We start from the raw sequence: 26,389 nt of genomic DNA, 5'->3' as shown, positions 1-26,389 counted from the left end.
GGAATTATTTTCTTTTATATACAGATTTTAAAATTTAATTTATTTCTTTTAGGTGGCTGGCCTGTAGAGGGATCCCAACCCTTGACCCCACTCTGGCCAACTGAGCTAACCAGCCAGCTGAGTTTTTAATTTTAACGCCTAGACCAAAACCTTCCAGACCATTGGCTAAAAGCAATATATTTATCTAGTAACTGCTTTTAAAAAAATGAGGGAATGAAATTTGAGTAGCTCCTTGGTTAATCTTAAAGGACTACATGGCAACAATTCAGTCAGTTCAGTTTCTCTTAGCAATAGATAACTTGCTTCTCATATTTTAGATTATAATTCAGAAGTAGTATCCATAGCAGCCTCAGAGCCATCTTTCCCAAGCAGTTTTGCCATGAGGTGCTGCCAAGGTGGTTGTCGGGGTGAGAGGTTCTGTTGTCAGCTGGGGAGAAGCACATACATCTTAGCAGAGTAAGGCCTTGAGAGGCCTGCAGCAGAGAAGCCATTTAATTTGGTTTAATTCATATTTCTCTAATTTTGGGGCAGCAAGGGCAGGGCCTTCCATTAACGTCTCCAGAGGTCACTAATTTTCATAGAGCACAGCTTGGGAAATATTCCTCCAGAGTGAGAGAAGTTAGAAAGGTTCAGTCACAAAAGATTGAAAGTAGCAGACTCCTTAAAAAGCAGCAATAAAGCCACAGGCATCTGGGCTAAAAATGGTTTTCTTCATCCTACCCGACAGCAGTTGGAAGGTGCCCATGTGGCGATCTGGGAGCTGGGATGTCTCCTGTGACTGGCACAGCGCGACTGCCTTTAGCAGACGCTTGTTATGGTGACTTAAATGAGCAACTGAGTGGCAGAGATGAGCTTTTTCTTGAGATGAGGCAAAGTATACATTGTTCCTTAGATGTTTCATTCATTGCGGGTAAAATATTTCCATTGTTCTTAAAGTAACTGGAACTTGCATTGATTCATTTGCATAAAATTGGCTTTTGGTTTTCAGTTTATTGACCTATTTATTTTTGTACCATTTGGAAGTGACTATAGCATGTGGCTGTGACACACACATGCCCGTGACTGATGCACCTGGCGGACATGTGATTGCAGGCAGCGTTCTCCAGATTGTGTCTGCCCCTGGGCAGCCCTACCTGCGAACCCCCGGCCCCATGGTGATGCAGACTGTGTCTCAGGCGGGAGCTGTGCATGGCACCCTGGGAAGCAAGCCCCCAACTGGCGGCCCCAGCCCGGCACCCTTGACCCCACAAGGTAGGGTGCTCTGAGCAGGAGGGAGATGTGGCTTGGAAGCTTCTTTCCACCTTTCTTTTCCATCTAAGACTATTGGAAGGCATTAGTGTCTCTCTGATTGTGATACATCAGAACATCAAAGTCTGGCTGGGACTGTCTGGCTTCCACAGACATGTCCTGGTGTCAGCTTGATTTGTTTTCTGTCTGTTACTTTCAAAGGTACTGGTTGAATACAACCAGCCTCACTATCCTTAGATTTTTGTTATGATTTTGCTCTAACAAGGGATTTTTGAATCATGAGAAATTTTGCTTGTTAGTATGTCACAAATGCATTTAGTGAACATGCTTAGAGGTTTTCTGGAACATGGTGCATATAACTGCACTTGAAAGATTTGGGCCCTTCTCTATTAGCCCTGGAGCTGCTTGTTCCCAGCTCCTTGTCCCGTTGCCTCCTTCACCTTGAAGCCCTTGCTGTCCTCCTGCCTTGGTCCCAGCTCTCCCTGGACATGCTCAGTCGTGGTGTGTGTGGTGCGTCCTTAGGAATGCACAGACCTGTGGAGGCCTCAGGGAGCCCGGCAAGGCAAGGCACACCTCTCCTTGGGACCTGAGGCCCTTGGCCCCATGTGCTGAGTGTTACTCAGTTTTACTCATTTCTAGTCCCACCTGTGCATTATCGTGGTGATGCTGGTGTACGGATTCTGCAACCCATGTTAGTCTCTGCCACGGTGTGCGAGAGGAGGCTACACAGCTGGTGTGGGGAAGTGTACATGGTTTGTCCCCAATTCCTGTCAGCATTGCCCAGCAACAGTCTGTACAACAGCCGCGGTATTTGGTTCCACTTGCCAGGTTTCCCCTACACTTCCTGAACCAGCTTACCTTGCCCTCTAGGGAATGCCGGAACCAGCTGCTGCACCCAGCCTCAGAGGTCAATAAGTCCAGCTCTGTGGAGCTCCTCCTTTGAGCTCTGGAGGCACCAGATGGCAGCCCGAGCCCCCGCCTCGGGCCCCCCAGCTGCTAGGTTCTCATAACCCCACCCCTTCCCTGTGTTCTCCTAAGGTGACTGTCTTACCCTAAGGTCCCTTGTCAGTCTTCAGATTCCTTTCTGACCAGTTCCCTGTGTGAAAGTCTTTGTCACTTTAAGTGGCATGGCTTCTGTCTTTCTGACCAACCCTGGCTGATTGAGGGCATGGTGTCAATCCTGGGGTGATTCTGTCATGGTCTTCAGGGCTGCATGGACAGCAGGGGCAGCGCAGTCCTCAGGTGATCTCCTGGGGTTGGCTGTGATAATGTGCCCAGGGCCATGTGGTGGCTGCACTGGACTTGTTATGGTCATGAGGTTGACTATAGGTCTGAGGTTTGCTGCAGACACTTCTGAGCACGCTGCAGTTCTTATGAAAGGAAGATGACGAGCCCTGGGCTCCACACTCAGCTCAGATTGTGGCCAGAGAAGCAGAGGGCTTCACAGGCAGTTCTAAATAATTTAAGTTTGAATTATACACATTCCAGGAATGTGCTAGTGAAGGCTGAGGTTTCTGTAGTGTGCTAATAGCAGACTAAGTCCTGTGGACTTGGCTTTCCTTTTCAGCTCTTCATTTTTGTATTTGTAGTAGGTGTTCCTGGTCGGGTAGTGGTCAATGCCATGGCTGCAGGAGAACCTGGAGTGGGCTCCAAACCGGCCTCTCCCACTGCAGGGCCAACCCAGGTAAGACATGTGTTGAAGATGTGTGTTCCCAGATTGTTGACCCCATTACCGTTGGACAAGTTATTTTTCAGAAGCTGCTTATTCCTGTATAGTTGTGGTATTTAAAGGCTTCTGTGAATCCTTGTTATGTGACTGCAGAAACAGATTTTCTCTCTAAGTTGTAGAATTTTGATTTTAAAACACTTTTAATAAAAGAAATGAAACTGGGCTTTATGATTGCAAAAATCTTCTTTCACGTTTTCATATTCTTCTACCAGTCTTCATAGGCACTATAGAAATGCTTACTGTGTCTTGAGAAATGCTTCTCATGTTGGCGAGGGAAAGAACAGAGGCTTGCTTTCTTGGCTTCATTTCTGTCACTGTTTCCTACAGAATAAGGACCCTGGGTGTTGAAGTGTGCTCTGTACCCATGGATCCCACAGTGTTTGGTGAAGAGATAACTTGTCATGTTATTTCTCAAGTGACCATTTTTCATCACTGTTTTGATAAAGGAGGAAAAGACCAGACTTTTGAAAGAGCGGCTGGATCAGATTTATTTCATCAATGAACGGCGCTGTTCCCAAGCTCCAGTCTATGGCAGAGATTTGTTAGGGATTTGTTCCCTGCCCGGCAGAGAAAGGACACCATGCTTCAGGTCTTTTGGCAGCAGCCTCAGGCAGGGGGCTGGCTCAGTGAGCTGTTACACTTCACCCTCAGAAAGCAAGAGTGATCTGATTCTGACTGTGAGTCAGCGTCACGCATCTCTCCAGGACATTATGGACAGGTCAGTCAGCCTGCTTGTGGGTAGATATTTTGGCTTTTTTTTGTGTTTCCTCAGTTTGTAGCATCCCAACAATTTTTGTTATTGTTTTGCGGACGTTCGTCTTATTCCCATAAGCGTCTCCTTGACTTGTCCCTTAGAAGTCTGTGTTGAAATCACTTTTCAAGGTCTCCAGCTTTGGAGCCAGATGGTCACATGCTCTGGGTCTGTGTCCATGGGTGGCCTCTGGATAGGTGTGGGCAGTCCCACTGCGAGGTTGTAGCACCTGAACTCATGCTGTATGCAGAGAGCAGATCATGTGTTGCCGATGGTTTTCTCCATCCTGCTTTTTCAAAAAAAACCTGTTTTATTAAAATAACCACATAGGGCTGGCTGGTTAGCTCAGCCGGTTACAGTGCAGCCTTGTAACATCAAGGTCAAGGGTTTACTTTCCCATACTACACAGCTGCCATAATAAAATAAAATAAAATAAAATAAAATAACCACATGAAGGAGTGAATGTTGCATGATGAGGAATGTGTGCAGGAGTTGAACTCAGAACAAGCTTTGACAGAGAAAAAGTCCCAGATGTCGATGGGGTGCTCTGGCCACTGTCAGTTCCTGCTCCTGCTGTGGCTCAGTGTTTGCTTTCTCCTCAGAGCACTGACCCTGTTTGCAGTTTTGCTCACTGCCTGGGCCTGCCCTCTAGGCTTGGCTCCAGAACGTATTTTCTTCCCTTCTTTATGATGGTTGCATTTCTCATAGTTAGTTCCTGCTTAGAAAGGGAAACCTCTTGGCTCCCTTGCAGCTTGACTCAGCTTTCAGGATCTACCCATTTCAGGTCATTCAGATCAGGAATAAAATCAATGGAGAAAAACGAAAAGGGGGAGTGTTTTTGTGAGATTGAGCCAGCCCACCCCAGCCTTTCCCATCTGTGTGGTTAAGTTGGTGGCCTCTTGTGCCCCTTCCCTTGTTGTTCCTTCAGAGGTTGATATGTCCTTGCATCGTCCTTTCTCCGTGAACATAACAGGCTCACTTCAGCTGGTGTCTTAGGAAGGGCTTTTCTGGGAAGATGCCTACTGCAGGTTGGGAGGTGGTTGTCCTCCTGTCTGCAGGGTCCTTTTATTCTCCATATAGTCCCCTTCCTGGTAATACAGTGGCTGTAGCAGTTCTAGGGTTCACGTCTAGAAGCCCGGGCCTCTGTCCCAAAATTCTTGCAGAAGACATGAGCTTTAAGTGCAATGGGCCACCTCCGAGCCATTCCTGTGGTCTGGGAAATGCCCCACGCTGATTGCTTAGACCTGGGCTGTCTGAGTTGGTCACTGGGATGGCCACCATTGGCCAGGACTAGTTAGGATCTGCCCCATGGGGTCTCCCCGACCTGTGGTTGCGTGAAGGATGATGTGTGCCGACAGTCATGTCTCCCCATGGTGATGAGAGCCAGATGCCCTTGCCTGCCCCTCTGGGGACTCAGTTATCAGGGGGTTCTGCCTTTGTCCTTTTGGAGTCCCCACCACCTGGCAGAGGTGCTGTGGCACCACCTGGTGACTGAGCATGTTTTCTGCTCCTCAGGGTGGCCTGTGTGATTCCTTCTGTGGTGGCAGCACCTCCGTTACTGTGGGTGGCAAGGCCACCCTCCCTGTACAGTCAGAGGATGAGGGTGTTCAGGCAGTGCCTGAGGGAGCACACTGCTCCCTACTGCCAGCAGCTGCGACAGCTGACTGCTCTGCGTTCTCTGCAGTTCCCGGAGCTCAGGCTGGTGCAGTTCGATTCAGGTATGAGGGGAGCTCTGTGGCACCATTTATCCTGGGGGGCTTATCTGCTTTGGATGATGAGATGCTCTTGGTGTTATTCCTTTCCTAGGAAAGTTAGAAGCTTTAGCTATCTTACTGCAGAAGCTGAAATCTGAAGGACGTCGGGTGCTGATCTTATCACAGATGGTTCTTATGTTAGACATTTTAGAAGTGTTCTTGAACTTCCATTATCTCACCTATGTAAGGATTGATGAAAATGCCAACAGTGAACAGCGGCAGGTAAGAAGTAGTTTACCTTGTTATAATTTACAATTCAGTTGCGTTAACTTTAATCACCAGTTTTTAAACCTGATTTCTAAGTGTTGTGGAAATTCAATGATATCATGAGCCTTCTAAACAAAAGGGGAAGAACTTTTTCATGTATTTGAGTAAGTCTTTACTCCATCCTTTGATAGTTTTCATCATAAGCCATGTGGTGAATGCACAGTCAGCTGGATATCTCAGGATACAAATTGGTGACCTGCAATCATTGTAAGACAATATTGATATACTTTAGAAGGCAGCTGTGGGGTAAAAACATGAAAACTGTTGAGATAAACTTATAATTAAAGAAATGCAAGTTAAAATATATGCTCAATTTTTACTTATTGAACTTGCTCGGGGTGTTTTGTTTCCATCAGGCACAGTGAAATGCACTCTCATACACTGAGGCTGAAGCCATAAATTAGTACCACTTTCCTGATGGCAGCTTGGTGCTGTGGATTGTGGACCTTAAAAATGGAAATACATTTGACCTACAATTCTGTATCTAAGACTCTTTGCTTACACACAAGAACAACATGCTACTGAAAGATATATATACACAGCAGTTCATTGTAGAAATGCTTATGATAATCTGCAATCAGGAACAAAATAAATGTTCAGTAGTAGAAGAGTGAATAAATAAAGAATTGTTGTGGGACATATGACTTGGCAGTATCATAGCAAAAACTATTTCCTGGTACCCCCACATGATGAGCTAAGAAGTCCTTGTCAGCAACATTTTATTTTTTTATTTTATTTATTTATTTATTTATTTTTTAATTTTATTTTGTCGATATACATTGTAGCTGATTATTGCTCCCCATCACCAAAACCTCCCTCCCTTCTCCCTCCCCCTCCCCCCCAACAATGTCCTTTCTGTTTGCTTGTCGTATCAACTTCAAATAATTGTGGTTGTTATATCTTCCCCCCCCCCCCCGGTTTGTGTGTGTGTGTGTGTGTGTGTGTGAATTTATATATTAATTTTTAGCTCCCACCAATAAGTGAGAACATGTCAGCAACATTTTAGAACAGATTTTAGTGGCATGGTAAAAAATCTGTCCAAGTACAAAAAGCAAGATGCTGAACTGTAGATCATATTACCCACTATGTGTTCTACAGCGTATGCAGGATTTTCAAACACATGCACATACATACACCAGGGTGTGAATTAACAAATTTTCTTGGTAACAGTGTAAGAAAGTATATATAGAGTTTTTTGAAGGAAGAGAGTTGGTCAACTTGCAGGTTCTGTGTTGGTACAGAGATAATTATAGAAGAGAATTATTCAAATCAAGTCATTTTAATTGATGGTCATAAGTGAAGTCAGGTCTTTTCATTGCTTCATTTTCCCTACTTCCTCAGCCTTACTCCAGGGGCTTTTTTGCCTGTAAAGTGCCCTGGCATTGCCTGAGGATAGATGAGAAAGCTCACCTCCCTCCCCAGCAAGACTCTGTGTTCTTTTGGGGCCTACAAATTGAGCTGACAGTAAATATAAGATGGGATCTAACATTTGCTTTTTGTAACCAATGACAGTGTTATTTAAACAGTGTGCAGAGATGTGTGTGATCAGTGGGTGAGAGATGGTACATTTGCGTGGAAAAGGCAGAGGAAAATGCTAAAACTCTGGTGTAACTTTAACACGGATTGCACATCAGATGGAACACAAATTAGACAGTTGTTACAGAACAATTTCTAACTGAAGAATATTAGGAAGTGTCAAAGGTTTCCTAGCATTTTTCAGAAATACTAACTTGAGTGTTTTGCTTTATCTTAGGAGCTGATGAGGAGTTTCAACAGAGACAGGCGGATTTTTTGTGCCATTCTCTCTACTCATAGCCGCGCCACAGGTATCAATCTCGTGGAGGCAGACACTGTCGTGTTCTATGACAATGATCTGAATCCGGTGATGGATGCCAAGGCCCAGGAGTGGTGTGACCGAATCGGGAGATGCAAGGACATCCATGTGTACAGGTGATGCCTGCAGTGGGATGTGTGCAAAGGTGCATGTCGTGAGCAGCTTGGTAGAAGGTGTTGGTACAGAAGGCATGGGTGCAGAAGTAAGAGGGAGAACTAGAGATAGTATGCTGCAGCTCAGTTTTAGAAGTTTCTGCTACATTTTGTTTATTTTCCCATCAGAGAAATTGATATGCCTGCTGTGTTATCTGTACTTTATACTTAACATTTGCTTGAAGTTTTAAGTTAGTTATGCTGCTCAGGTGTGTTACGTTGTTGTCATCTCAGTATTTACATGTTGAACCTCTTCTAGAGTACCTCGACCTGAAAAGGATGATTTATATTCTGGGCTGTTTCAAGGAAAATGGCCATTGAAATAATTTAAATCTGTTATTGTTTATGCCCTGTGTGCACTGAGCACGGTCATGTTCTGATGCATGTGATCCTGCCACTTCTGTGAGATGTTGGTAGAGCCATCCTTTCACAGGTGGAGACCTGAGGCTGAGATATGTGTGTTCACTGGGGTGATGTCTCAGGGAGTGGCCGACCCGGAACCGACACCCTGATCTGTGTTCTTAACCACTTCTTGTTGTTCAGCAGGATGGTTGATGCCATGGTAATACAGACGCTGTATTTAAACAGCTTTGTTAATATTTTTCTGATTATACATGCATTACATGTTCGTTGAAGGAAAAAAGAAAAGCATGCAAAGAAAAGTAGGGAACCTGCAGAGATAGCAATTATTAACATTTTGATGTATACCTTTCCAGGCATTTTTCTAATTCTTTTAGAAGGCTGGTACTATGTCAGTCTTATTTTGTAATCCCTTTTTCTTTTAACAGTATGTTTTGAATGTATTTCCATGCTAACAAGCATAATTTGGTACATCATTTATATTGAATGAATGTTTCATTGTGCAATGCTTTCCTTATTGTTGGCCCTTTAGCAGTTATTAGCTAAAAATGTGAAAATATTTTATTCTCAGTAGCCACGAAATCTCTGAAATACTCAAACATGACCTTAGCATGGACGCATACAAATTAAGTATAAGACTGTGTTGACGGATGTAGATGAGATGTGGTAAATGGAAACACACACTGTGTTAATAAAAACGTGAAGTTTTCCCCCAAGGTAATATTAATAAAATTTAACATTTTAATGAAAATCCTAATTGTAGGTTTTAGTGTATGTGTGCGTGCACATATACACACAGTGGGATGAAATAATTTTCTTTTCTTCTTTTTTTTTAAAGATGACTGGTAAGGATATCTTAACTGTTGACTTGGTGGTGTCACCACCACGCTCTCCCAAGTGAGCTAACCAGCCATCCCTATATAGGGATCCGAACCTGTGGCTTCGGTGTTATCAACACCACACTCTCCCAAATGAGCCACGGGCTGGCCTCTAGGATGAAATAATTTTCAAATGTAGTTGGAGTGGAAAAGAACTGATGACAGTCACAACAGATGATGAACAGGGTTTTGGGAGGGAGCCGTGCCCTTTGTGTAGCAGGACAGAACACAGGCTTCTCCATGTGGACCTTCCCGTGAACCCCTGGTCTGTAGCCGAGCACTGTTGGCATCGGAGTGTTTGGACAGTTCAGGGGATGGAGAGCCCAGCAGCAGTGGGGACTAAATGTGTTGTGAAGGTTGAGTTGCACTGTGGCTGGAGGTGGTTCGTGTGATGGATTCTGTTGTGCACTTTGTTGTTCGTGAGTGCGAATGGGGCTGCAGCACTGCTTCCCACGTAAGAGTGTAACACAGTATAGATGGATCGAAGATTTAAATGTAAAAAGTAAAGCAACAATCTTAGAGCAGTCTTTGAGAGACTGTCCAGAGCTTGAAGGGATCACTTTAACCAAACAGAAAACTCAGCAGTAAGGAGGGATAGCTGTATTTGACTATAGTAAAGTAATAATTTAAGTATAGCAAAAAGAGGCTATGAGCAAAGTAAGTAGGTAAATAATAGATTGGAATAATTATTTGCAATTCTCATAGATAAAGGGTTAAATAGCTCTTGCAAATTGAGAAGAAAGATCAAAGACCCCCTTTTTTAAAAGGGGAGGAAACCTGTGTATGTGAATAGTCAATTCCAAGTGGCCAAAAAGCATGAGATCCTCCAACCCGCTGGTAGAAGGATGTGCGAGTTTAATGCACGATGAAACGTCTGTTCGTACGTAGCAGATAGGTCACATAGTAAAGGGAACCGTGCCTGCTGACCGGGGCCAGTGAATGGGAACTTCCACACATTAATGGGGGGTGGGGATTGTTTCAGCCTTTTTGAAAGTAATTTGGCAAGGTCTGTTGAAATGACGCAGTCCTTTGCCCTCAGCGTAACTGTGCCACACAGAGTCTGTCCCATGTGTAAGGGTGTTCAGTGCAGCTTTGTCCACGTGGCACAAAACAGGAACCAGGGAATGTCTGCCACCAGGGTACTGCCAAACCACAGGTGGGGAGCAGCCAGTAGGAAAACGAGTTCATGTAGGGGTTTCTGTAATACAGTGTTCAGTGAGGAAAGCCAGGTGCAGATGAGTATATAGGGAGGCAGGTAATGCCCCACACTATTGTGCGTGAAAGCAATTGCAAACAAACATGGGAATGTCGTGGAGGTATGCATACCAGGCTGCTGACATGGACTTGTGCTAGCTGGGGAGACGGGACAGGCAAGGCAAGCTGCCCCCCTCCGTGAAATAGCAATGAAAGTATGTGTGCTGGAGAAAAGACACCCACTTAATGTCTGCTGTCACACAGGTGAAGTGGCATCTTTTTGTCATGTATATGTGAACTAAGGTGGATAGAAACACCATCACATTTCAGTGGTTATCTTAAGGTGATCAGAATCCAGGTGACTTTTTTTTTTTTCTTCCTTATAGTTTTATATCATCAAATTATTTACAATGAGCACATAGTAATATACTCAAGGAAAGACTTCCCAGGGTTGTTACACATTTGTTGGCTGTCCATCCTTTCTTTATTATGCTGTCATTTCACTTTATTATGTATTTAAGTTTTTTTTTAATCCAGCTGGGCTCATTACTTTCTATTCTGTTCCCCTTGATTGTCTATTTCTATTTAGTTTTTTAAATTTGGAATTTTCTAGAAAATTCCTTCTGTCTTTTCATTTATGTGAAAATCTTGCAGTTAAAAGTGTTCAATTTGAGCTTTCTTGGGCATTAGCATTTAGCATTATGTAAGCAGACATACATCAAGGGAAGGTACTAGACTGGATGGGGCCTGTTTTTGCTCCTGAGATGTGGTCTTATGAAGTCACACGCCTTTGCACCTCACTTCTGCTGTCTGTCAAATGAGGTCACACTCACAGTTCACAGTCTTAACCCAGCACCCACTGTGGGCCTGGCAGTGTACAGGGGGTAAAAAGAAGAAAATGTCCATGATTACATGAGAACAAGATGCCCCGCAAGCATCTCAGCAAGCAGCAGTCAGTGGAGCATCAGCTGGGTCGTCAGAGGCAGGGAAGGTGTCAAAGACAGCTAGAGAGGTAGAGGGGTCAGGAAGGACTGAGTGGGAGAAAAATGGGGTGGCAGACAGAAGGGTGAGGTGGGGACACTGTGGGGGCTGTGGGCTGCCTGCTGTGGTTTCTGGGAGGTGGCGGCAGTGTAGGGGAAGGGGGAGGGTGGGAGGTTGGCTGACAGAGGGTGTGAGCAGGTGCCCGGCCTGAGCAGGGAGTAGGTACATTTGGCCATCATTATCGCCTGCTGTGCCCTGGTTTGTATCTTCTCTGTGTTTCCAGATGACTTCATTGTCATTCTGTGTCTGTGTTTTGTTTGTAGGTTGGTGAGTGGCAATTCTATCGAAGAGAAATTGTTGAAAAATGGAACTAAAGATTTGATCCGAGAAGTAGCCGCTCAGGGAAATGACTACTCCATGGCGTTCTTAACTCAGGTACTGCTTATCTGTTGAGGACACTCGGGAGGCATGCCATACTGGGAACAGAATCATGTTGTTTTAATATACATTTATGAGAAGTGATCGCCTGACCTTGGTGCTTAGGTCTCAAGTTCAGGTCAGGCATACAATTGTATCTTTGTTAGTGAAGAATAATATGCATTTTTGTGTTCAGCGAACTATCCAGGAGCTGTTTGAGGTTTATTCTCCCATGGATGATGCTGGTTTCCCAGTAAAAGCTGAGGAGTTCGTAGTTCTTTCTCAGGAACCTTCTGTCATGGAAACCATTGCACCCAAAATTGCAAGACCTTTCATAGAGGTAAGAATAAATCTAGTCTATCCCCAATACCCTGTTTTTGTCCTGACCTCTTATACTCTCCCGTGCAACTGTGCTCACTCTCCCTGAGCCTGTGGCTATCCGGTCTTAACTTCTTCCCTGGCCTGTTAGTCCCCTCTTCCTCCTGTTCCCTATAGCCTCCTCTCTTCCTTCTTTCTATCATGGGGATTTTCAACTCTTAAAAAATGTAAAGGGGATTGTAGAGAAAAGAGCGGGTCTCATGCCCATGCTACCCAGTTCCAATGGTTGTCACTGTGATCATTAGCTCTTTCCCCTCCAGCCTGAGCTGCCTGCACCCTCCCGCAGATGTCTGACTGTGGCCTGCCCCTTGCAGCTCTGTCCCCACCACTGTGGCTGCTGAGCCCTAGGAATGTGGCTAGCCTGCATTGTGGTGTGCTATATCAAACACACCACTGATTTCGGAGACTTAGTCCAAAAAAAATAATACAAAAAACCTCATTAGTACTTTTCTGTGTTGATTACATGGTGATGTGAGGATATTTTGGATATTGGGTTACATAAAATAAGATTTTAGGTGCGGATGTGGGTTGTGTGATATCCCTGTGGTATGGTGCTGCTCTATGGACACGTTGCTGGCTCACTACCTTGCCGCTTCTCTCATTTCCTCCCCATTCTCCCTGGCTCCCTGCAAGCCTCTCACACTTGCAGGAGGGGCCTTCCCATCCTTGGGGGGTGGGGGGCCCCAGCTGCAGGGCTGCAGCCTTATCTTTCCTTCACTTTCTGAATTCCTTTCTCTGTCCTATGGTCCAGTGTCCAGGGAAGGGGTTTCCTTCTTCCCCAGACCTTGGTTTTTGGGGCCTGTGTCTGTGCCTCTTACCTTGGAAGGGCTTGGTGTCCCTGTGCCTCTGTTACCCCTCTGTGTTTGGCTGCAGAGTTTGCGTGTGTTGGCATCTCTACTTGCTTCACTTTTCTGTGAAAGCTGTAAGGAGCAGACTGCAGGCCAGAACCTGGCTTTCTATCAGGTGGCCTGTTCTCTGGGTTGGTGGCTGACGCCTTGCTTGTTCTTGTGGACTGTTGGGCTGACTAGCTGCTGCTTCTTCCCTTTCTGAAAGTGAACTATTCAGTTATTGAAAAAGTACTAAATGTGTGAGGAGGGTCCAGCCTCTGAGAATGTGTGATGAAAAGCCAATCTGCCACACTGGATCCTTGCTTCCCCACTCAGAGACAGTGCTGCCAGCACTTTCTCATGTTGCTTTCCAGAAGTTTCTGTGTCTGATTTCCCTTGCACAGAAATATCTTACAGATTGTTCTATATCAGGAGGTGTAGATCTAACTCATTGTGTTTAAAAAGTAGGTAATGTGTGCCTGAGGTTGAAAAAGAAATTCAGAAAACACAAAAGGATAGAAGGGAAGTTATCCGAGAGGTGACCATTTAGTCATTGTTGAAATTTCACGTGTCCTTGAAGAAAGATGCAGGGCGTGAAGAGCGTGTGTGTGCACGCACACTAGTACACACAATATGAGCTTGTTATACACACTTGCTGCTTTTTCATAACAATGCATCTTGGACATTTTTCCATATTGGCTTTGCTGTTTCAAAGCAGCATAGGATTTCACCATACAGACTCTTTGGAAACATTTATTGAATGTCATACTGTGTGTCAGGCACGATTCTAGGCAGTTGGGGACATAGCATTGGAAAAAAGACAAAAACTTTACCTTTTATGAGGCTTATATTCTTGTAAGAAGAGAGACAACAGCAAACAAGTAGATGAAGTGTATGATTTACTCACTTGAGAAGCTGATGTGGAGGCGGGGTGCAGGGGACGATGTCCAGGGGAGAATGTTGTAGGTACAGGGCCAGCGTGGGCTAAGGTCACTACAGCAGAGAAGTCAGTGTGGCTGAGAAGACCAGGGGCCAGGTGAGGGGTGGTGGTGAGGGAGGGAAGGCCCAATCATGGAAGGAGCTGCTGGGAGGATTTGAGTCGAGCTGCAGCATGGTCTGAGGTTACTTATAACAGTCATTCTGGCTCTTGTATTGAGACTAGATTATAGCAGGGTATGGTTAAGATGCCAAAAGAAGCAGTAATGTAAGTGAGTGAGGGTGGCAGATGGGAGCAGAGGGGGCCTTGGGAAGGCGGGGTCAGTAGGACTCGTTGCTGTGGGTATGGGAGAGGAGAGGTTGCTCCTCTCTGGCCTGACCAGCCCCCGTGAGTGGAGAATTGAATTAGTGTTGGTCTTTTGCTGTTATGGACAGTTCTGTAAAGTTTTAGAAGGCCCAGAAGGTTTCCTGCACTCATTTCATATATACCCTGAGTGCCCTGTTGTATTCCACACATAAGAGGGCCTCGAGGAATGAATGAATTATTTTCATAGAAGCTCAGTGATTTTTTACAATGTAGGTGTCTATGTTAACTTTATGCAGGTGGCTCTTTTGCAAAAGTCCTTCAGTTAAAAAGTCTACAAAAGTAATCTAAGTATGGAATATTTCAGGCTCTCAAGAGTATTGAATATCTGGAGGACGATACGCAGAAATCCACAGAAGAAGCGGTGCCCAGCTCAAACACTGGTGTTTTGTCATCAGACTTAGACAATTCAAGGTGTAATGAAGAACCATCACAGTTGGAAGAGCTAGCTGACTTTATGGAACAGGTTTGGGCATTTTTTTTTCTTTATAACTAAATATTTTAAACATTTGACCCTTTGTAAAATACTTCTTGTTTCAACCAAGAACAATTTTTTAAAATTCTAATCTTGGTGAGAGGTTGTGTAAGGAACTTAACCTTTATTAACTTACTATTAACCCTATTTTAAAAATATGTATTTTTGATACAGCTTACACCAATTGAAAAATATGCTTTGAATTACCTGGAATTATTCCATACTTCCATTGAACAAGAAAAAGAGAGAAATAGTGAGGTAAGAGAATCAACTTTTGATCAGTTTAACTTGAAGAATCTCATTTTCAGTATTGTTTGATTTGAATTAAAAGTGACTTCATTAAATTAAAGAAATAAAAAATAAAACCTAGCGATATAGAAACTAATAGAAAATGAGAGAGCTTTGGAAAACCCTATGTAGTCAACTATGAAGCTTATTTTTTACCTTAATGTCTTTTAATTGGATTTGTAGCAGCTTGGTGATTGGTAGAGAGTTATATGTTGTGGTTGGGGGGCGCATCAGAAAATGTGTGGTGTGGGGCACCAGACTCCTGGAGGACAGGGACCAGGGGTTTTTAACTTGTGTTTGGGGGCTGGTGCCTGAGGGGAGAAGACAGCAAGCACAGAAGTTTAAAGGGTGGGAACCGCCCTTTCTGATTTTGAAAGTGTTTCTGATTTTCTGGTAATTTTCCTGTCAGGATGTAGTGATGACTTCCTTGAGAGAGTGGGAATTCCGGAACATGAAGGCCCTGCAGGAACAGGAGGCCTGGCTGCGGCTAGAACAGGATGAGGCAGAGCTTCTCACCTACACGAGAGAGGACGCTTACAGCATGGTATGGGCTGGCCTGGCTGACCCTCCTCCCTCCTACACAAAGGGCCAGTTGTTCAGCTGTGTTTGATTTGTCTAAAGTCTCTGCACATTTTCATAAGAAAATGCCCTAGAAGTTTTCACTTGTCATATCTAATTTTTTTGGCAGCTGGCCAGTATGGGAATCTGAACCTGTGACTTTAGGGTTATAACACTACACTCTAACCAAGTGAGCTAACCAGCCAGCCCTATGTGTCATATCTAAAAAACCTAATTCATGTTCTTTTTTTTATTTTTTACTTTTTATTTTTTATTTTATTTTATTTTATTTTACTTTTAAAGATGACCGGTAAGGGGATCTTAACCCTTGACTTGGTGTTGTCAGCACCACACTCTCCCAAGTGAGCCACGGGCTGCACTATTTTGCAGTCCCACCAACAATGTATGAGAGTTCCTTTTTCTCCGCAACTTCGCCAGCATTTATCATTCAGAGTCTTTTGGGTTTTAGCCATCCTAACTGGGGTGAGATGGTATCTCAGTGTAGTTTTAATTTGCATTTCCCGGATGCTGAGTGATGTTGAGCATTTTTTCATATGTCTGTTGGCCATTTGTATATCTTCCTTAGAGAAATGCCTACTTAGCTCTTTTGCCCATTTTTTAATTGGGTTGCTTGTTTTTTTCTTGTAAAGTTGTTTGAGTTCCTTGTATATTCTGGATATTAATCCTTTGTCGGATGTACATTTTGCAAATATTTTCTCCCACTCTGTTGGTTGTTTTTTAACTCTGTTAATTGTTTCTTTTGCTGTGCAGAAGCTTTTTAGTTTGATATAATCCCATTTGTTTATTTTTCCTTTGGTTGCCCATGCTTTTGGGGTCGTATTCATGAAGTCTGTGTCCAGTCCTATTTCCTGAAGTGTCTCTCCTATGTTTTCTTTAAGAAGTTTTATTGTTTCAGGTTGTATATTTAATTCTTTAATCCATTTTGAGTTGACTTTAGTGTATGGTGAAAGGTGTGGGTCTAGTTTCATTCTCCTGCATATTGATATCCAGTTCTCCCAGCACCATTTGCTAAAGAGGCAGTCTCTTCCCCAGTGTATAGGCTTGGTGCCTTTGTCAAAGATCACATGGCTGTAGGTGTGTGGGTTGATTTCTGTATTCTCTATTCTATTCCATTGATCAGTGTGTCTGTTTTTATGCCAATACCATACTGTTTTGATTATTATAGCTTTGTAGTGTAGTGTTATGCCTCCAGCTTTATTTTTTTTGCTCAGCGTTGCTTTGGCTATGCGTGGTCTTTTGTTATTCCATATAAATGTCTGGATAGTTCTTTCCATTTCTGAGAAAAATGTCATTGGAATTTTGATGGGGATTGCATTGAATTTGTATATCACTTTGGGTAGTATGGACATTTTCACTATGTTGATTCTTCCAATCCAAGAGCATGGGATATCTTTCCATCTTCTTGTATCCTCTCTGATTTCTCTCAGCAGTGGTTTGTAGTTCTCATTATAGAGATTTTTCACCTCCTTGGTTAACTCAATTCCTAAGTATTTTATTTTTTTTGGTGGCTATTGTAAATGGGCAGGCTTTCTTGATTTCTCTTTCTGCATGTTCACTATTGGAGAATAGAAATGCTACTGATTTTTGTGTGTTGATTTTGTATCCTGCTACTGTGCTGAAATCATTTATCACCTCCAAGAGTTTTTTTGTAGAGGCTTTAGGCTGTTTGATATATAGGATCATGTCATCTGCAAACAGGGATAGTTTGACTTCATCTTTTCCAATCTGGATGCCCTTTATTTCCTTCTCTTCTCTGATTGCTCTGGCTAGTACTTCCAACACTATGTTGAATAGGAGTGGTGAGAGTGGGCATCCTTGTCTAGTTCCTGTTATTAAAGGAAAAGCTTTCAGCTTTTCCCCATTCAGGATGATATTGGCAGTGGGTTTGGCATATATGGCTTTAATTATGTTGAGATACTTTCCCTCTATACCTAACTTATAGAGGGTCTTTGTCATGAATGAATGCTGAATTTTATCAAATGCTTTTTCAGCATCTATAGAGATGATCATATGGTCCTTGTGTTTGAGTTTATTAATATGGTGTATCACATTTATTGATTTGCGTATGTTGAACCAACCTTGCATCCCTGGGATGAATCCCACTTGATCGTAGTGAATAATTTTACATATGTGTTGCTGTATTCTGTTTGCTAGTATTTTAGTGAGGATTTTTGCATCTATATTCATCAAGGATATCGGCCTGTAGTTTTCTTTTTTGGTTATATCTTTACCTGGTTTTGGTATCAGGATGATGTTTGCTTCATAGGAAGAGTTCGGGAGATTTGCGTCTGTTTCAGTCTTTTGGAATAGTTTGTAAAGAATCGGTGTCAATTCCTCTTTGAATGTTTGGTAAAATTCTGCTGTGAATCCATCTGGTCCTGGGCTTTTCTTTGTTGGGAGCCTTCTGATAACAGCTTCAATCTCCTTTATTGTTATTGGTCTGTTCAGATTTTCTACGTCTTCATGGCTCAGTTTTGGGAGCTTGTGTGTGTGTCCAGAAATTTATCCATTTCCTCCAGATTTTCAAATTTGTTGGTGTATAGTTGTTTATAGTAGTCTCGAATGATTCCTTGTATTTCAGATGAATCAGTTGTAATATTACCTTTTTCATTTCTAATTTTTGTTATTTGAATCTTCTCTCTCTTTTTTTTTTTTGTTAGCCATGCTAATGGTTTGTCAATTTTATTTATCTTTTCAAAAAACCAACTTTTTGATTCATTGATCTTTTGTATTGCTTTTTGTGTTTCAATATCATTCAGTTCTGCTCTGATCTTAATGATTTCTTTCCGTCTGCTAACTTTAGGTTTGGATTGTTCTTGTTTTTCTAGTTCTTTAAGGTGAAGTGTTAGGTTGTTCACTTGCCATCTTTCCATTCTTCTGAGGTGAGCATTTAATGCAATAAATTTCCCCCTTAATACTGCTTTTGCAGTATCCCACAGGTTTTGGTATGATGTATCATTATTTTCATTAGTTTCAATAAATTTTTTGATTTCCTGCTTGATTTCTTCTTGGACCCATATGTCATTAAGTAGAATGCTGTTTAATTTCCATGTGTTTGTGTAGTTTCCAGAGTTTCATTTGTTATTAATTTCTAGTTTTAATCCATTGTGGTCTGAGAAGATACATGGGATAATTCCAATTTTTTTGAATTTATTGAGACTTGATTTGTGACCTAATATGTGATCTATCCTGGAGAATGATCCATGTGCTGATGAGAAGAATGAATATTCTGAGGTTGTTGGATGGAATGTTCTGTAGATATCTTCCAAGTCCAATTGGTCTAGAGTATTGTTTAGATCTTGTGTTTCTCTGCTGATTCTTTGCCTAGATGATCTGTCCAATATTGACAGTGGGGTGTTCAGGTCCCCTGCTATTATGGTATTAGTGTCTATTTCCTTCTTTAGGTCTAATAGAGTTTGTTTTATAAATCTGGCTGTTCCAACATTGGATGTGTATATATTTATGATTGTTATGTCTTCTTGATGGATCAATCCTTTTATCATTAAGTAGTGTCCCTCATTGTCTCTTTTTATGGTTTTTAGTTTAAAGTCTATTTTGTCAGATATAAGAATAGCTACTCCAGCTCGTTTTTCTTTTCTGTTTGCATGGTAAATCTTTTTCCATCCTTTCACTCTTAGTCTATGTGAGTCTTTATGGGTGAGCTGAGTCTCTTGAAGGCAGCATATAGTTGGGTCCTCCTTTTTGATCCAGTCAGCCAGTCTGTGTCTTTTGATTGGGGAATTTAAGCCTTTTACATTAAGAGTTGTTATTGAATAGTGTTGATTTATTCCTAGCATTTTGTTGATTGTTGTTTGGTTGTCTTAGGTGTCTTTTGTTCCTTGCTTTCTGATTTACTGTTTGTTTTCTGTGTTTGTTGGTTCCTTACGTTGTAGATAGCCTTTTTGTTTGTTTGTTTTCTCTTCATGAATGCCATTTTTATTATACTAGTGGGTTTAGATTTTTCTTGGGTTTTTATGGCAGTGGTAGTTATTTTTCAGGAACCAAACCCAGTACTCCCTTGAGAATTTCTTGTAAGGGTGGTCGTGTGGTGTTGAACTCCCGCGGTTTTTGTTTGTCTGAGAAATATACTATTTGCCCTTCATTTCGGAAGGATAGCCTTGCAGGGTAGAGTATTCTTGGCTGACAATCTCTGTCTTTTAGTATTTTGAATATATCATCCCATTCCTTTCTAGCTTTTAGGGTTTGTGATGAAAAGTCTGATGTTAGCCTGATTGGGGCTCCCTTATAGGTGATTTGACGCTTCTCTCTTGCAGCTTTTAAGAGTCTCTCTTTGTCTTTGAGTTTTGCCAATTTGACTATAACATGTCTTGGAGAAGACCTTTTTGGGTTGAATACATTTGGAGATCGTTGAGCTTCCTGGATCTGAAGATCTGTGATTTTTCCTATACCTGGGAAGTTTTCTGCCACTATTTTGTTGAATATGTTTTCAATGCAATCTCTTTTTTCCTCCCCTTTTGGAATACCCATGACTTGGATATTTGAGCGCTTAAGGTTGTCTGAAATCTCTCTCAGATTTTCTTCAATGCCTTTGATTCTTTTTTCTTTTTTTTTGTCTGCTTGTGTTATTTCAAACAGCCCATCTTCAAGTTCAGAGGTTCTCTCTTCATCTTGGACAAGCCTGCTGGTTAAACTCTCCGTTGTGTTTTTTATTTCGCTGAATAACTTCTTCAGTTCGGCAAGTTCTGCTACATTTTTTTCAGGGCATTGATTTCCTTGTACATTTCCTCTTTCAGGTCCTGTATACTTTTCCTCGTTTCATCATGATGTCTAGCTGAGTTTTCTTGTATCTCATTCAGTTTCCTTAGAATTATCACTTGAAATTCCTTGTCAGTCATTTCAAGGGCTTCTTCTAGAGGATCTAGAGCTTGAGATTTATTATCTTTGGGTGGTGTACTTTCTTGATTTTTCGTATTTCTGGTATCTTTTTTTTGGTGTTTATTCATTGTGACAGGGGGTTTCACAGTCCACAGGTTTTACACTATTGACTGACTAAGATGTTGCTGTGGTTGCCAATTTGGTATGGCTACCTCAGTGACTCCCTGTTCGCTGCGCTCTGGCCCGGGCTGCTGGGATGCACGGAGGCACCGCAGACCGTGTGGTCTCTGCAGAGCTTCCCCTTCCCCTGCAGGATATCTCCCTGCTCTGTGCACACTAGGCTGGGCTTGGGATGGAGCTGGGTGGCAGCGGTGAAGCCTACCTGCTGCTGGATTGTGCGGCAGCAGCGTGGATCCTGTGGAGTTCCCGCCTCCCCTGCAGGACGACTCTGCTCTGTGTGCACTGGGCTGGGCTGGGAATGAAGCCGGGTGGCGGCAGTGAAGCCTACCTGTTGGATCAGGCAGTGGCGGCCCGCGTGTGGTCTCTGTGGAGCTTCTGCCTCTCCCGCTGGACGTCTCCCTGTCTCGGCTGCCGGTTCATTCGCTTCTAGCTCCAGGGATGGCGGGTGGGGGCGGGGGGTCAGAAGCCGCGGTCAGCCGCGGTCACCGTAGCAGCCCGGGGTGACACGCCGGCTCAGGCCTCCATGTTTCCACGTCTGCAGCTGCGGCTGGGACGCGGGCCAGGGCGCACCGGCGGGTTGCGTGCGCAGGTTGGGGGAAGATTCCTGGTTCTCGGCAGGGTAAAGACACCCTTTCGAAGCCGTTCCTTTGCGCCGATTCTGGTACAGCTGCATGTGGTGCGGGCCTCAGGCTGCTTCTACACGTGGCGGAAACGCAGCAGGCAGCTCTCCTCTTCCGCCATCTTGACCTCCCGAAATTTAAAAATATTTTTAACTGCCAATTGACGCTGGCCCGGGTTCCACTTGTTTCTTTGGTAATGTCGCAGGTGGAAATAAACTTGCCTTTCTTAAACGAACTCCCAGGGCAGAACATGAAGACACAGCGACGTCCGCACAAAAGCACACGCCCGTTGCCTAGCCTCACGCGTGTGCACACTCCTAATTCATGTTCTAAAAGCATAATTTTCTTAATAATTGACAAGTTGTTAGAGATTTTCAGTTAGATATTGGCTTTTCCCTGAATTGTATTGCCAGATGGGATTTTATGTCTTATAATAGTTATGTTGATCAGACTTATTTGGAAGACTTCCTAAGTACAGAGGTAAGTAATTTGTGGCTTAGAGCATGAAACTGTTAATTTGTCGAATTTTAAAACTTGCGCATATTCCCTGTAGGAATATGTCTACGAAGATGCTGATGGTCAGACCGAAGTTATGCCGGTGAGTACCTTCTGCTCATCTTGTGTCTGAGCGAGCTAGCTTCCTGTCAGTTCCACATCTCATGGGACTTTTCCTCTCCATGCAGCTCTGGACCCCGCCCACGCCCCCGCAGGATGACAATGACATCTACATAGACTCAGTTATGTGTCTCCTGTATGAGCCTATGCCCATCCCTGAGGCGAAGTTGCCTCCTGTGTATGTAAGGAAGGAGCGCCGGCGGCACAAAACAGATCCCTCAGGTGTGCATCCATGTGGGCACCATGTAGCCCCAAGGTGTCCCTGTGTGTGGTGCAGGGTCAAGATGTCAGCTGCACTGCTGAGTCCATTACTTTATACCGCATTCATGGGTTCCGTTTCAGTGAGGAAATCTTCATGTTTATAGTTCCATTTAACAGTAAAAGCAAGAAAATGGTTTCCTCTTTAGCAGATGCTTTCCAAGGCCTCCTTGTTCTTGTGCCTCTTAACTCACCCTTGTTTCCGTTCTTATTCGCCTGGGATGTGAAGCCTCCCAGTTCTGTGTCTTGTTGAAGATGGCCTCTTCGTGCAGTTGCAGGGAGGAAGAAGAAGCAGCGTCATGGGGAGGCAGTCATCCCACCTCGGTCCCTGTTTGACCGGGCGACACCCGGCCTGCTGAAGATGCGCCGTGAGGGCAAGGAGCAGAAAAAGAACCTCCTGCTGAAGCAGCAGGCGCAGTTCGCCAAGCCTCTGCCGACGTTTGCCAAGCCAGCAGCGGAGTCCGGGCAAGACCACCCTGAATGGCTCATCAGCGAGGACTGGGCCTTGCTGCAGGTCAGCGGCACTGCTGGCTCGTGGCATGCGCATTCACATGTGGTTCTTTTTCTTCCCGTGTTTATGCATGTTTGTTACTGTGATCACTCTATGGGGTTTCTGGCAGGAGGGGAGGCCTCTGACTTGCAGCACATTGACCTGTTCTACCTGAAACCTTGTCCTCTAGGCCGTAAAGCAGTTACTTGAGCTGCCTTTGAACCTCACCATTGTGTCACCTGCTCACACGCCGAATTGGGATCTTGTCAGTGATGTCGTTAACTCCTGCAGCCGAATCTACCGCTCTTCCAAACAATGCCGGAATCGCTACGAGAACGTCATCATTCCCAGAGAGGAAGGGAAGGTGAGCTCCGTCTCCTTTGTGTTCCCACAGCACTGGCTTGAGCCTGCTATTCCCGGCCATGAGTCTGTAGGGAAGCCAGCTTCCCAGGGCTGCTGGAGCTTTCAGTGAGGTTGGGTGTCTGTGCTGAGCCTGGCACGAGACACAGCAATGCTGACAGTCTTCACATGGTTCTTGTCAGGATCGTGCTCAGTGTTAGCAGCAGGCCTCATACCTGGTATTTTATCTGATCCCAAAATCTGTGCTGCCACTGTCATCTGGAAAACAGTGTCATTTGAGTAGTTGGTCATATCTTCTTTTTTATTAAGAAAGATTTGGATGAATAAAAAAGAAGACAAGAACTTTTACTTTGTTGTATTTGTTAGTTTACTTAAAGAAAAGTCTGTTAGTGTTTCCTCTGCTGTTTTGGGGCTGAATCACTGGGTGGCTGCCATGGTCTGACAAGCATGGATACTCAGTTTCAGGGGTGACAGAGTGTGGCAGTGTTTGTTTTACATGTAGCGCAGCCAGATCCCTGGTGTGTCTCGTTTACGAGGCCAGCTGCTGTTTGTGGCCCAAGCCCAGCAGAGCCCTGCACATGGGCTAGCGCTTGGCTTGCCTCTCCCTCTGGAGCTGAATTTCTCTCTTTCCGCTTCTCCCTGGCTTTCTTCTTGCAGCTTTCTCTGTCTTGCCCCTTGGTGGCTTGTCTGTGCTCAGCACAGTGTCCAGGGTCTCCACACACAGGACATTCATATGCTCTGTCATGTCAGCATTTGCAGATGTCCTGTGTCCTCTCATGGATGCTGTGGCTGGCCACCTCATGGTGGTCCTGCCAGGACAGCAGCTGTGGCCACAGCTTCCTGCATGTACCAGTGTGGGGCAGATGCAGTAGAGGCAGACTTGCAGTCCTTTCATTAAATTTGTTATTTTGCCTCTTATTTGTGAAAATTACGTCCTCTACTATGAGCCAGATCTATCCTCAGGATGAGAGCGTGCCACAACTAATTTATTTCTATAACAACCTTTTGATCATTTCAGTTTTCATTTTTCTAAATACACTTGTTTAAAAACAGAGCTTTTGTTTGCTTTTTTGTTTAAAATAAAAAGCAAGCTTTCCTCATGATACTGTTTTGTAGTGCCTTCATCAGTAAGACTTCCTGAAGTCTTTAGGCTTTTATGTTTGCGAGGCATTTATAATAGTAACCATTACCTTAATATGGAAAAAAGTAAAGCTAAAATTTTTTCTTCTCTTATAGCTGATTTATGAAGCTAATCCAAAGAAAAAGGCAAAAAGTATTTATAAGGTATGATGGTGATGTTCTCAATAAGTTGGAAAACTTTTAAGAGTCTATGCAAAGGAGCATGAAATGAGATTCAGTATTAACCTGTACTTTACTAATCACCAGAGATTTGAAACGTAGAATTTTCTCAAGTGCCTTTCATTCCTATACGTAGAGGATTTGCTTCTTTTCACTAGAAGTCCACACAGTGACTTGCTGAGCCCCCGTAGGGCACAGCCTGCACTTCCAAGCTGCTCACAGCCTGCAATGATGGCAGCAGTCAGATGTGTGCACAGATAGGATAGCTGCACCTCCTGAAGCTGGCCGGGCTCCAGGGCGCCAGTGTAGTCATTCACACTTGACAGAACCTAAATAGGAATTCCTTGACTGTACACAGTCTTTCTTGCTTTTGGCCTGGGCTCAGTGTAACTGTCTGGTTTGTGTGACTCTTCCTCATCCTTTCTCCCTGCTTCCCTTTGCTTGATTTTATTAAGATGTGAGAAACCTTCCACATATGGTACAGGAAATGGACCAGTGTACCTTTGCACAGTGATTTTCCTGTTCTGATTTTCCTAGGTATTGCCCTGGGATTTGAGGTATTCCTCCAGCAGTAGACCATGTGCGTGCACACATATATGAGTATGTGCATATGTGCAGCTGTGCCCGCACCATGACCTTGTGGCTGTGTTGGCCCAGGAGTCTGGGTTTCTGCCTTGGCGCACTCTGATGCCTGGTGGTGGGAAGGTTCGCAGTTTAGACCTGAGAGAAGGCACCCTGAGCTCTGATCGTGACCGTCACAGACACCTCCATGACCTTGTACAGACAGCCTCCCTGGGCAGTGGTTTTCTCCACAGGATGAGGAGTTTCTCTGAAATCCATGGAATGCTTAGGTGTCTTGGGTACAAGTGGGTGACAGTTAGGTGGCTCATTATTCAGCTGTAGGATTTATGGAGAAAGATTACCAGGCACAAATACTGCCAAAGCCTCCTAAGGATATGCTTTTGGACATCACTGAAGGTTTGTTGCCCACACCGTCCACTGTGGGTAGAAAAAAGTGGTGGTCGTGGGGGGCGGCACTGCCCTGAGGCACCACAGTGTGACCTTGGGCACTTGGCATAACTTTTGTTTCTTCAACTGAGGGTGGGGAGCTGCTGCTGGGTAATTGTGAGGCCCCGTGAGATAACGTTCGGGAAGGATTAGCTGGACGGGAGAATGTCACTAGCAGTCAGCAGATGACGGCCGCTTAGTGCTGCTGCTGCTGCTCTGTTGTGTTGTGTCTCAGGATGAAAGGGATAGGAAGGAGGAAATTTGTGTTTGGCCATCTGGGTTTAGCTTTAGGCTTCAAATTCAGTGAGCCCTGCTTTTAGGGTAAACGTCTGTCAGTGCTGACTGTCTGATTTGGATGCGCACTCATCAATTTTGTTTCAGAGTAAAAACAACCGTCCTCTCCGTACGAGCCAGATCTATGCCCAGGATGAGAATGCCACACACACCCAGTTGTACACAAACCACTTTGACTTGATGAAAATGACTGCCGGCAAAAGAAGCCCCCCGATCAAACCTCTGTATGTTTCCTAAGTTCTTATTTTACATTAATTATGACTGAGTGAACTGTGTGAAGCTGGTTTCTGACATTTATTTTTAACATCTCCTTCCTCATTATATTTTTCCTTTGTTTAGTAATTGCTGTCTCATTTTCTGTACTGCAGGCTTGGCATGAATCCTTTTCAGAAAAACCCCAAGCATGCCTCTGTGTTGGCAGAAAGGTATTTCTGTATTTGTGACACATTTTTTACTGTTTGAAATAATTTCACTTCAATGTTCACTTAAATTCAGTATGTTTTGTGAATTACTGTGCAGATAGTATGTTCCGGGTGTCAGCTGGGGAAGGTACAGTGGCTGAGCCTGAGAAGGGTGCTCAGTCTCCTGCCATTGGGCGTGGTGTTTAGGACAGGGTGTTGTGACCACACTTCGGCAGGGGAGACTGTCACACACAATGAATGTGCTCTTGCAGGGGGCTTTCCTCCTTTCACCTGCCTCTCTTCAAGCACACATTTTGCTGACCATGCTTTAAAAATATAGAGTTTAGGTGAGTATACTTGCTTTGAAATTCAGCAAAAGGTAAAAAAAAGACGTGTTGATGGACGGGTAGAGAATAGGCAGGTTTGAGAGAATGTGGAATCTGCGTGCTGGGCGTGTGAACGTTGGCGGCGTTTCTGTGTGTTTGACTCTTTGTAGTAAAATGTCAGGAAGGAGGTCTGCTCAAATGAAACAGGTGCCACCTCCGATGGGGTATTGCTATCACCCAGGAGCAGTTTGGGGGTTCCTTCCTGGCTTGTTGCTGCTTTCTTCTTGGTC

The 26,389-nt window shown here is 44.0% G+C and overlaps 1 protein-coding gene and 1 non-coding gene across 11 annotated transcripts in view; both read left to right on the top strand.

The window, feature by feature from the left end:
- The window catches only part of EP400 (E1A binding protein p400), a 118,148-nt gene that overhangs the window by 67,351 nt on the left and 24,408 nt on the right, over window positions 1-26,389 (top strand). For 6 of the 10 annotated variants that reach the window (XM_063084913.1, XM_063084934.1, XM_063084910.1 and 3 more), the window contains 17 exons: window positions 1,093-1,251; window positions 2,838-2,932; window positions 3,424-3,695; window positions 5,244-5,446; window positions 5,535-5,704; window positions 7,503-7,699; window positions 11,472-11,583; window positions 11,762-11,905; window positions 14,378-14,536; window positions 14,720-14,803; window positions 15,243-15,377; window positions 21,602-21,646; window positions 21,732-21,885; window positions 22,194-22,435; window positions 22,602-22,775; window positions 25,460-25,596; window positions 25,741-25,797. In XM_063084913.1, the coding sequence (XP_062940983.1) occupies window positions 1,093-1,251; window positions 2,838-2,932; window positions 3,424-3,695; window positions 5,244-5,446; window positions 5,535-5,704; window positions 7,503-7,699; window positions 11,472-11,583; window positions 11,762-11,905; window positions 14,378-14,536; window positions 14,720-14,803; window positions 15,243-15,377; window positions 21,602-21,646; window positions 21,732-21,885; window positions 22,194-22,435; window positions 22,602-22,775; window positions 25,460-25,596; window positions 25,741-25,797 (2,539 nt within the window). Of the gene's footprint in view, window positions 1-1,023; window positions 1,252-2,837; window positions 2,933-3,423; window positions 3,696-5,243; window positions 5,447-5,534; window positions 5,705-7,502; window positions 7,700-11,471; window positions 11,584-11,761; window positions 11,906-14,377; window positions 14,537-14,719; window positions 14,804-15,242; window positions 15,378-21,601; window positions 21,647-21,731; window positions 21,886-22,193; window positions 22,436-22,601; window positions 22,776-24,007; window positions 24,056-25,459; window positions 25,597-25,740; window positions 25,798-26,389 lie in introns of all 10 variants that reach the window. The other 4 variants (XM_063084923.1, XM_063084921.1, XM_063084927.1 and 1 more) reach the window with 1 other exon arrangement.
- On the top strand, window positions 7,082-7,215 carry LOC134371401 (small nucleolar RNA SNORA49). Its single transcript, XR_010022825.1, has one exon. It is a non-coding gene; the product is annotated as a small nucleolar RNA SNORA49 (small nucleolar RNA).

Source organism: Cynocephalus volans, chromosome 2, assembly GCF_027409185.1.
Source record: "Cynocephalus volans isolate mCynVol1 chromosome 2, mCynVol1.pri, whole genome shotgun sequence".
NCBI classification, from domain to species: Eukaryota; Metazoa; Chordata; class Mammalia; order Dermoptera; family Cynocephalidae; genus Cynocephalus; species Cynocephalus volans.
Note: the sequence above shows the minus strand (reverse complement) of the source record. Positions and strands in the feature narration are given on the sequence as shown.